The 12224-nt window shown below is 35.9% G+C and overlaps 1 protein-coding gene across 4 annotated transcripts in view; it reads left to right on the top strand.

Moving 5' to 3' along the window:
* The window catches only part of rasef (RAS and EF-hand domain containing), a 64299-nt gene that overhangs the window by 37645 nt on the left and 14430 nt on the right, over positions 1-12224 (top strand). For 3 of the 4 annotated variants that reach the window (XM_069187331.1, XM_069187329.1, XM_069187330.1), the window contains 2 exons: positions 9236-9382; positions 10667-10757. In XM_069187331.1, coding sequence (XP_069043432.1) covers positions 9236-9382; positions 10667-10757 — 238 coding nt within the window. Of the gene's footprint in view, positions 1-5348; positions 5935-9235; positions 9383-10666; positions 10758-12224 lie in introns of those variants that run through there. The other variant, XM_006626559.3, reaches the window with a different exon arrangement.

The following is a 12224-nucleotide window of genomic DNA, read 5'->3' as shown; positions in this document are numbered from 1 at the left end:
TTGCTAATAAACATGGATCACGAAAAGGGGATCTGTTCAGGGCAGCAAACCCTGGAGAACCATGGGCCCTTGTGAGAATGTGACAGTTTCCCAAGGCAACCACCAGCTGAAGGATGCTGTCCTGACAGTGAAGAGCAGACTGTGTTTTTTTTATAGGGCAGGGCACTTGAAGTTCATACCTGAATGTCTCATTGATTGGAACTCCCAATTCCAATTACCCCCTTAAATAGAAGTTATTATCCTAAAGGTTCACATACTTTTTCCAGCTTAGACAGTGAATGCTGACAGTTGTTCCCAAGTACATTTGGGTATGTTTGTGAACATTTTTATATGATTTGCTTCATTTTGGTACATTTGTGAACATTAGGGTACATTCAGGTATATTTTGGATACATTTTGGTAGCTTTGAGTACATTTAGGTACATCGTTTGAACCATTGGGAACATTACTGAACACCAGGTACATTTGTGAAAACATGGGTACAGTTGAAGTCAAACTATTCAGAAATATACAGTACCCACATCTACCAAAATGTACCCTTCACAAAAGTATGCCAGTGTACCCAAATGTTCAGAAAGGTACCAAAATGTATCCAGTTGTTCCCAAATATTTCCAAATATACCCAAATGTACATCTGGGTACAGCTGAGTACGTTTGTAAACATCTGGTAAATTTGGGTATCTTTGTGAACATTTAGGTACATTTGTGGACCTTTGGGGTACATTTGTGATTTGTGTGTGATTTGGACATATTTGTGAACAGTGAGGTACAACTGGTTACATTTTGGTACTGTACAGTTGTGAAGATTTGGATACATTGAGGTACAGTGTATTTGCTTACTGTTGTGAATAGTTGGGTACATTTTGGTGGATTTTGGTACATTTGAGAACATTTGAGTATATGGGTGAACATTTGGATATATGGGTGAACATTTGGGTACATTTGGATACATGTGTGAACAGTTCGGTAGATTTCTGAACAATTAGGGAACATCTGGGTACAATTGGACTAAGACAACTATATAAGCTCTAGCTATACCATTGACTTTCCCACCATACCAAATTTATATTAATTTCGCTTAATTAATTCAATTCAAATTACAAAAATTATTAACAGCTGCAATATAGCTTCTTGTTGCCTAGATCCCTCCCATACCACTTTACTCAAAGCTTACCTCTCTGTCATCTGTATATTATTATTATTATTATTATTAATCAGTATCATCAACGTTCCCCTTTGCTTTGAGCTAGGGCTCAAATACAGTGGTTGTCTGAATTCAGTACAAGGCTAAGGCTTGATTCAGATACAGTATATGCAGTATGAGTCACTATTTGTTAGCATAGCATTGAGTCATATATTTGTTTCATATTTATCCATTGCAGTGTGTGCCTCCTGGCTAATTACTGTTACAGAAGCCTGGAATGTGTGAAACTTAGTTTCTGCAAAGATGTCTCTGAGGATGCTGTTAAAAAACTGTGCAAAAACTGTAAAAGGTAAAAACCGTTTATGTATATGTGCATTTTCCTTCTTTTTTTTACAGAAGTTTAAAATGTTTAAAATGTTTCAAAAGAACTTTTAAATAACTTTCAAGCTTTATACATTTAAATCAGATCATCTTATATGCAGCAAAGATCAAGTTAATAACAATGATTCGCTAAATATAGAATGGCTATCAGTCACAATATCCAAGCTAGTAACAGTAAGATAGTCTTTCATAAAAATGACCCACTTACCAGCATAATAGAGACACTTACATTTCTGTGACATATTTGATTATTTGCTCACCCTTGTACAGTATATACTGTAGAGTCAATGCAGGAGTCACTGCTCTGGCTCAACATGAAAGAACCAAGTAAAGAAACTTTCATAGATTGAACAGCTATTTCAATTGAATGCAAACCTGGTTGAACAAAAACCTTTACGATTTAATTAGCTGTTTGTCAATTTTGAAGTGTGATTCTGTGTACAGTATTTTTTAATTGATGGATAATTAGCATGTACTTGGGGTATTTCAGCAGCAAATGCTGCAGTGTTTACATTTCAGCTAGAGGGCATCCAGCTAGCTGCCACACCACCTAAGCCTGCAGCTATCCAGCTAAAGACACATGATAATGTTTTGAGAGCAGCCACGTGAACTGTAACTAACTAAGCCAATTAAAAAGGCACTCAACCAAATTATCACTGGCACTGGGAATGTCCCAATAATGTATATATATGTACATCTACTCAGAGTGCATTTAAATATATATATATAACTTAGAATCTGCATAATTTGAGTAAGCTTGCAAATTAAACTGAGATCTTCCTATCCATCCATAGACAACTCATGCTATAGTCAGGGTAAGTTTGAGCCTAAACTAGGAGACACAGAGGATGAGGTGAAGAATCTAAAATGGAACCACAATATCTTCACTGAACTGGGTGTAAAAAAAAAATAAACAAGACATTAGCAGGAACTGTAGCGGAATGACCAGCTCTGCCACTCCTCTCCATGGAACCACTACCACCAACACACACACTCCTGAATGTAAAACTTTGTAAAAGGCACTTCTATTTCTTTCATGCTGAAAAGAAAAGAAAGGAAACACAACTGTGGAGTCTTCTTCACACTTGAATGTTGTGTTTCCTTTCTTTTCTTTTCAGCGTGGAATAAACCCGTTACCTGTTCCTTTGCAGCCTACACATGCTGACGCAGCTCCCTACTTGAACTACAGTACTTCTATTTCTTTTGCCAGGCTGAAGCTGCTTCACCTCTTTGGCTGTCACGGCATACACAATGTGAAGGGCATCAGGGAAGTAAATCAGAGGATTGAAGTGCACTATGATCTTTCAATCAACACATCATTCCTAAAGAAGATTTAAACGTCGTAAAAATGTGACAAAAAGATATGAACATCACTTAAATACAGTGATTACCACTTGCCATACCTATTAGTCACAGCTTAAATATTTCTAAATAGTTGCCTTATATTATAGCTTACAGTAAAGCCTTGTTAAAGCCTTTTTTGAATCTTGGTTTCTTGTTTTAAAAATAGATGTGACACTGACATACACATTTATGTTTTAAATGTAATAAATATGTTTTTTAATTTGAGTCTTTCTTTAATTATGGAAATATGTTTGCCATTGATTTACTAAGTATGCTTGAGGACACTGGCGTATCTGTGCATAATGTTTCCTGTTCTCAGTTTTATTTCTGTACATTATACTTACTAGCACTTACATACAGTGTCATTACCTTTAAAAGTCCATGTCTTTTCCTTCTGATACTGTAAATTTAAATACATCATTCATTTAATACACTTTTGCGAATGAGGCCCTTAAATGCCACATGCCACAGCTGTATCACTGAATTATTCACATACAACTGACATCCCATCTAAAGCTTTCCGAATGATGGTACTATGTAAATAAGTCCATTGCATTTCCAAAGGGTTCCCAAGAAAAACCCACTACACCAAAGAAGTACACCAAAATCACTGTGAAGAGTAACATCTACACATACTGCTATAAATGTATCACCACTATGTGTCTTATTATTTGTGTAATTCATGCTGACCAAAATGGATATGGATATACAATATGGATTGTATGGTTTATAATAAAATATAATAAATACAAGTATTTTATTTACTGTATATAACAGGGGCTCCCCCTCCACCAATGTGCAGCACCCACCTGGATGATGCAACAGTAGCCATAGTGATATTATTGGAAAAGGCCAGAGGACATTTGGCCAGGGCACTGGAGTAACAACCCTACTCTTCTCACGAAACATCCTGGGATTTTTAATGACCACAAAGAGTCAGGACCTTGGTTGTACTTCTAATCCAAAGGATGACACCTATTTACAGTAAAGTACAGGGTGTACACCACCTACTGGCCCCACTAACACCTCTTCCAGCAGCAACCGCAGTTTTTCCCAGGAGGTCTCCCATCTAGGAACAGGCCAGGTTCGCATCTGCTTGGCTTCAGTGTATTGCCAATTGTGAGTTGCAGGGTGACATATCTGATGGAAAAATTATTTACATATGTTTTTTAAACTTCATCCTGTCATTCTTTTGTTACTTAAACTTTTGTCCTTTAATCACAAATTTATTTAGATTACATTCATTTTACCCGTGAATGTTATGTTTTAAATCACATCTCAATTTTTTCACCTGTTAACACAATAACACAGCAAGGGTCGGTCAAATTTGTGCTTCATTCAGCTTTTTTACTATATTTCTTTAAATTAAGGTGAAAAATGCCCACAGTCAAGGAGTCAATGAGTAACTACCATTAACATAAAAGTATTTTCTTCCATGAAATAAGGTCACTCCTAGTTTGCAGATAAGACTTTAAAAGCATTCTTCTTTTAAATAATTCAGCTGCTGGAGAAAAGTATGTTGCAGAACTAATTAAAGAGTAAATGTTTAAAAAACGATTTTGGTAATGCTGTAATAGACAAATATTTTCTCTCTGACAACAAATGGTTATAACTAAGAAATTCCTAGCTACTTGTGGTAATTTTTAATGACCTACCTTTAGATATTTACCTACTGATATATCCTGTTACTTTGTACCTCACAGGCTCAAACTGCTTACCATTCTAAGACATCTTACTATATTTGTAGGCTTCTTGTCTTCATTAATATCCATCTGACACATTTTGCAATATTTTCTGGAAGGTACGGTACATATAAACTAAATATATGTTGAGTTTTCAATTGTATGAGTCATTTGAAGAATATTCAGCTGTAATATTAGTACAATAGGCATACTGTACACATTTTAATACGTCAGGGGGGGAAAAAACAAGGACTTGAAAAGCTTGTTTTTCTTGTCCTTGACTTAAAATACTCGGTAAACGAACAATCATTTTGCATGAACCTTTGCATACCATAGTAGAGCTTTCATTGATAATGAAGTATTTGCAGGAAAACAGGAGTATGTTATGTACAGGCACTTCTGCCCGTAAACCTAAATCTGCCAGAAAAATATTGTGCAAGTAATTTAACTTCAAAATATGTTTCATTAAAGCTATTTACTCTATAACTATTATTTTCGAGGGTCGTTTCTTAGAATTAGCTTATATTAAAAATAAAATATAATTTTCATTATCTAAATAAACACTCCGTTTGTTTTCACACAGTACATCTTCATTGAAATCTGAGTAGTTTAGTTTATTTTCAGTTTTTTGACTGTCGGATTACGGTTAATTCTGTTACAAGTGGCAGTGAGCCCAACCAATGTTTACTTTTACCCCGTGCACTTCAGAAGTTTAACAGGAGAATAATAGAACAAAACTAGGTGAGTTTCACGTCAGCAAAACGCACTCCTCCCATTTACCAAAGAACCGAGTTACCTTCGTGCAAGGTGATTTGAGATCCGCGTAGTAGAATCTGTAATACTCAAAATAAGGAGGATGCTGTTAGAATACCTACAAAATTATATATTTTTTATTTTTGTTTCGTTTAAAGCGAAGTCTGGATTTTAATAGGAGATCCTATTTTTATCCGGTACTTGGGAAATAGTAGAGACATTTTTTTCTGTGGAATAATTTTCTTTATTGGATATATTTGGACCTCTAATAGTGTTTTTATATAATACCTAACGACGTATTTCTCTCCTGATGGAGGATGAAGAAGATCTGGACAGACTACGCTTGCTTTTTCACGCTTGTGATGTGAATAATTCGGGTAGAATTGAAAAGGAGGAGTTTTTCTTGGTTTGCTCAGAGTTACAAGTCCAGCAATCTGAGATTGAGGCGATATTTGCAAAACTAGACGTGGACAGGGACGGATCCATTAACTTCGAAGAGTTTACTAACGGATTTCAGGAAGTATCCGACCTCATCTACTTTGTAGAGATGGAGGGTGAAAACGGTGACTTCCGACAAGCTTGGGAAGAATTTCATCACAGACTTGGGGAGCAGGCGAAATTTATTCCAAGGTGAAATACGAAACCCATATTGTATCCGCTTAACGCTTTGTACTGTTATGCGTTTTTTTTATTTTGGTTTTGTCAGAACATTAGAGATCAAAAGTGGCTTTGTAGGATATTTTTCCATTTTACAATTGTATTTAAGACTCAACGTGTGCATTGCAACATAATAAGCATATTAAATACCAATACCGGCTCAATGGCACGAACTAACACAGTTCAAAGATAAGTTTTTTAAAATGATTGTAATTGGGATTAAAAAAGATTTTTTTAGCTCCTATTTGGAAAGACTTTACTGTAGCACGAATTAAAACTAATATATTTCCAGTTTAAAAACAAGAAGCTTTAACGTGGATGTTCTGCTTAATTGTATTCAAAGCAGGGATGATGGACAGTTAAGAGACAGAACCTGGTAAAGTATAGTTCATTTTAATTAGGGTATACAAAACCAATATTTAGTGAAATGGAATACGTGTAAAACTAAGGACAACAACACGGGACATTCATAAGTCAAACATTTAGCCTTGTATGAGACAACATTAATAAGCACCCTGTGTAGATAACGACAAATGAGTGGTTCGCAAGTGTTACGAAAAGCCTAGACATTGCCATTCATTTTGGATGGTAATGCATATTTTATTATGACATAATTGTTGATTAACGTACATCCATTTATTGTCTTACAGTGCACGTTCCACATATCTGAACTAGTATAAATTTATTTGACGACATATTTAGCCTTCAATCACATTGTATTACAATGTAATAAATTATTTTGTCTCAGTAAATGAACGCTGGACACTTTCTTATTAAAAAGAAACCCACATCTCCCCTATAAGGCCGTACCGTACATACAGTATAGTACCCCGCCCTGTTTAGTTTTTAAGGGTTTACTGTACTGTGTGTACAGTACTATTTTATTTTTTCATTAATCGGTCCAATGGGCATTTTCAGCACTTGCTGGCTGTGAAAAAAATAACAACAAAGATGACTGTCAATGAAATATGCACCTCAGTAGGTTCTTTTTCGGATGAGTGATGCTGGTTCTTCCCGTTGATTTACTGACTGCAGGATGTAATCTACTGTAGTACTACAGTATTCAACCGGTACTGCCAATAAGAAAGTTAATGATTCCTGTACAGTAGTTTCGCTCACTGACAAAAAATGACTCGGTGCTTTAGAATAAATGAAAACATTTTTTAAATACAATTTTAAAACAGAGCGTTATTGTTTCTCTTTTTTGTTAATATTGATTTATCTGGATCTACTAAAATTATGTGACCACTTTTCGAAAGGTTTAGTTTTTAATTTCAACTTGAAGTTGCAGTCTAAGATGTTACTTTGAGCGTAACGTGTGAACAAGAAGAACGTTAACGTGAATATAACTCCTTTTTCATTAATATACTCGATGTTCAGTACATGAACAAATCGTATTGGCGCATATTGGCGTGTAAAGAACCATAACCAGTGCAGTGAGAAGTAAAGTATTTCACTGAACCCATAAGCGTATAATTTACATGTAACGGCTTTTTAAAGTGTACTATCTTGGTAAGATCATGCACCCTTCCCTGCACTGACATGTGATCTTTCTAGTTTTACTTGTCATATTCCCTATCTAGACATCACGTAATATAAATGCACAGCATACAGTAGAGTGGACCAAGAAAAAAACGCGGTACAGTAGCGCGTCATCTCTCCCATGTCTGCTCATACTGCAATGTCTTTCACGGTTTGCACACCAGGGTTTTTCCGAAGTGATTGAGCATATGTTTTGTGATTAATATTAACCTGGACATTTTTAGTATTTGGTTAAACAGAGATTGCATTTGTAGTTGTACTTTTTGTAGGATGCTCTAACAATATATTTAAAGCTCTTGTTCCTGACTAGAACTTTGGGAAAGACATGCCCCGTAACTTTTTATTGTGAATGTCAAATATAGAGGATTGGTAGAGATGCTTTTAATATTCTATTTTTGTTATACCTTTTTTACAATGAACATAATTTGTAATGGATCTGTTAAATATAACCAGTTATTTTCCAGAATGATGGGAAACAGTGTAGTAGTATCACAGCCCAGCTCTGTTAATGATGGTGTTCCATGAGTTTTGTTGTTATTTTCTCCACATTGCATTATTTTCTTATAGCAATGGTGATTCTGGTGCACACACTGTACAGTTCACTCAGGCATTGGTCCATAAACTACCTTCAAACAGTGGGCTGCCTTGCCCTCAGCCGGGATCTAAGGTTGAGAGAGGACCAGTATGGCCGTATCAGTAGAGTGTTTTTTTCATAGCTAGCACTGGAAGACTCCCATTATTAATCCACAGTTTGATCTTGGAGTAGTGGCAGTAGTTGACAATACACACTACAGTGATTGAAACAAGCCATAGAGTGAATTGGCACTAATGAATAATTTATACAACTTTTTACCATCAGAATATGGTGTCTGATTTCAAAATTAATATGTCTGTGAACCTACCGTCCCATTTATAGCATTTTCTCAGTAGAGCTCTGACATTCCATTGGATTGTTTGTATTTTTCAAAAAGGAGTTTAAAACAAAAGTTTTGGAAAAGGCCAAATTCTAATTTTATTAACATCTGCTTATCCACCCAACAAAAAGAATATGATAGCGCATGAAGACATTCCAGAAGTTATAAGTTAGGTAACCTTGCATCCTCTAGAATAATACGGCTTGGTTAATGCACAGTTTTCATAGAAATTGAATAATTGTCCCTTTACTGTGTATATTTACAGTGGCGTTTTGTACTCTCACTTTCTAAGTGAATTTGTTCTACGCTAATTAGTATATTGTGAAGTTTTAAATGCATGTATTTGTACTGCACAAGGCTACTTAAATCTTTCTGCTGTCTTAGCTGGAGGAGATACAGTAGAACATTGCTTTCCTACAAACAGTAAGTAGGTCTCTACAGCGCAAGTGAGCCAGTAATTGGTTATAATATAGTTTTATTAACTAACTCCAGTTTAATTAAAGAAGCATTGTAACATAAAGGTACAGTGAATTGCTCTTCAAGAACATCTTTTATCATTGGAGAGTCTCAAAGTGTTTTTGGTCACACAGTGGAATTCACATATAGAATAACCCTGACATGCTCTAACAAAACTTAATTTAAGCTTTTGGTACATTAGTTCATAGTTATTTTTCTTACTAAGTGACACATTTTGCCCAAGAAATGATCTTTTTATTTTTTTTATTATATATTATATAATAGTATATATGTTGTATTATTATACAGTATATTAGGCACAATTTTCACTAATGAAATGTTTTTATAATGCTTGCTTGCAGGTCTGAGCAAGTTGCCACCTTGTACCAGAACATCAACCTCACAGAGCCAAGGATGGTACCTCAGTATGAACGGGTCATAATGAATTTCATCCGAGAAATCAGGCTTCAGAATTCAGAGATGGAAAACCTAGCACTTGCAGTGAAAAGGTAAACATGCATTAGAGATTCTGTAAAGAGAAATGTAATCAAGCCTTAAGACCTGCAGTTTCTTGTTCACAGGGATTCTTACAGTCTTTTTTACATGGATTCACATAGCTTTTATACTGTATTGTGTTTTGGGTAAAGTTACTTTAAAAATGTGATTCATTACAGTTACAAGTTACTTGTGTAGAGGATATTTTTTAAAGTATTCTCCTACATTGTGACCTATATTGCTATACCCTGCTTGTTCTTTTCATCATCATCATCATCATCATCATCATACTAACTGTAACTATACCAGGGAACATTGTTTATTTCATATATTCACCATTTTATATAACTCCCCTGTCACACTAGTACTATAACTTTTTTTCCCCAGATTGAAGCATTTAATAGAAAATGGTCATTTTAAATGTCAGTTAATTCTAACCAAAACAAATAGCATTACTTTCTATAACCACTTATCCAATTCAGGTTGTCTGTGGTCTTGAGCCTGTTCTGGGGAGCCAGTCCAATGTAGAACACACAGACATAAACATGCACACACTACAAAACCACTAACTTGAGCACTTTAATGGTCATAGAATGCACAGTATGGCAATTGATTATATTATCTAAGAAATACTTTGGGGCTCTCCTTAAGACAAAATGTTTCTGTTAAACATTAACTAAGACTAATAAAAGCTGTTAAACCAATTCCTTTTCTGATTCACCAGTCAGCCAGACTGACTCTTCCTCAACATCACATGCACCAGATATATAAGAGGTATTCTGTTACGCCTCAGCTTTCATTCAAAGTATCTTTTTTCCAGACCTAATTCTTAGAAAGTGTTGGAATAGTCAAATGAAAGATTGTTTTATCCATGTGACAGATCAGATCAGATCAACTGCTGGAGAGCTCAGCTGTTCAAATGTACCAGCAGGACGTCACAAGATGAGGGTCAATATACAACGTTAATCGAAAAAGTAGCTTTTTAAAGTTTTTAAACATTTTTAAAAAGCTTGACACCTGAGGAAGGCTCCACGGCCAAAACGTTGTGTTTCCCTTCTTCTCTTTTCAGCATGGAATAAACCTATTACTTGTTCCTTTGCAGCCTGCGAATGCTGACACAGCTGCCCACCTGCACTACATAAATAAGGCAATATCTGCTTCTCCTCTTTTATGTTTTAGATGGTCTTGGCACCGATGTTGATTATGTTGATGATTTCATTCAATTTGCCCATACTGATCATTATGTGCTATAGCAGGGTATCATGCATGGTAAGCCTTGTTTTTTTGTGACACAACAGAGCTCAAGATAAAGCTGCCATGCAGCTGAGTGAAATGGAAGAAGAGATGGATCAACGTGTTCAAGCGGCAGAGGACAAAATTCGACAGCAAGTAAGAAGCTAAATTTGTCCCTTTATAGGAATAGGAATTTTATGCTTGTGCTTGATAAAACTGCCATACAAATGTTCTGTTGCTTAAGTCTTGGATATGTCACCCTGCCTAAAAATTAGTACCCACTCATTGGGTTTGGTTTCAGATGTTACAAAATGCTTGTGAGAAAATAGAATAAATATTGTACATATTTTTTCCCCAGATCTTTTTTTGGTATTTACATCTTAATTATCCAGGCTTAGTAAGCCTTGCTTAGGACTGTAAATATTAGTTCATGGGCATTAGTGTGGCGTCTGCCTTAGTGTTGGCATTTGCATGTTTGCTTTGGAACAGTCACTCGCTTCCTCTAAGAAAGCACACATATGCACACACCTCCACACATTGCTTGTCACCAAGGACAAAAAAAGAAATGAGGGTGGAGTGTCGCAGTGTCTAATGCAGCTGACACCCATGTGAAAAGCAACCGGATTGCTACAGGTCATGTGCAAGCTTAACTCTTTGCTAGATAAATGCATGTCTTCTGTTTGATGGAGCCGTGGGAGCTCAGATGGCAAGGGTGTCTAGCTCCTAACTGGAAGGTCCTGGGTTCAATCCCAGGTAGAAGCAAGTGGGGGTAATAGGCCAGCTGGAGTGTGGTGCTGACCACATCCACCTCCAGTGTCGGATGGCCAAGAATTATGGTGGCCCTTACCCCCATTCCCCATGGGCCTTGATGGCCTGAAAAGGGACCTATCTACCTACTCTATTTGACAAAACAACAACATGCATAACAAGAAGTAAAGAAGCATTTACAACAGTGCTATTGGTATTACCATGTCCTTGTAAACTGAAAAAATGTGTGTTTCTTTATGTTTAGTTTTTGATTCATGAAAATATATAGATGTGTCAATTTTGTAGTATGTATCACAATTATTTGTATGTTTTGGACTTTTCACTAATTGAGCGTTTGCATTAAAAAGATACGTTATTGAAATAGATTAATTTTATGAATGGATTTGATTGTTTTAGGCTGATATTTTTTTGTATTGAGAAACATTATTAAATCTGATGGATGGATGGCTTCAGAGACTGATTGCAGAACTGCTCAGTTCAACATCATAGTGAAGCTCTGTTTTACAGGGGAGGTTCACTGAATTGTCAAATCAATGCAAATTATTTTCTTGCCACAGATCTAGGTACTGATAGCATTCCTTTATGTTCTGATGAGTAGTTGGCTAAGCTGATTAGCCTTAGTGGCCTCAGTGAGCTGACCTCATACAATAAGGAGACAATAAAAGAACTGAACAGCAAGGTAGCCAGTTATCACTTCTAGCAGCATGGAACAACTTGTGTAAGAAAGGGGAAGAGTTAACGAGAGAGAAACAAATGTGTAGTTTAGTTTTTCCACAGATAACACCAACAAGAAAACAATTTATGGGAGAAGGGTTGATATTCATCATAATGGTTACACCAAACATACAACAACAC

The sequence above is a fragment of the Lepisosteus oculatus genome, chromosome 3 (genome assembly GCF_040954835.1).
Source record: "Lepisosteus oculatus isolate fLepOcu1 chromosome 3, fLepOcu1.hap2, whole genome shotgun sequence".
NCBI classification, from domain to species: Eukaryota; Metazoa; Chordata; class Actinopteri; order Semionotiformes; family Lepisosteidae; genus Lepisosteus; species Lepisosteus oculatus.
This window is presented reverse-complemented; position numbering and strand designations above follow the sequence as displayed.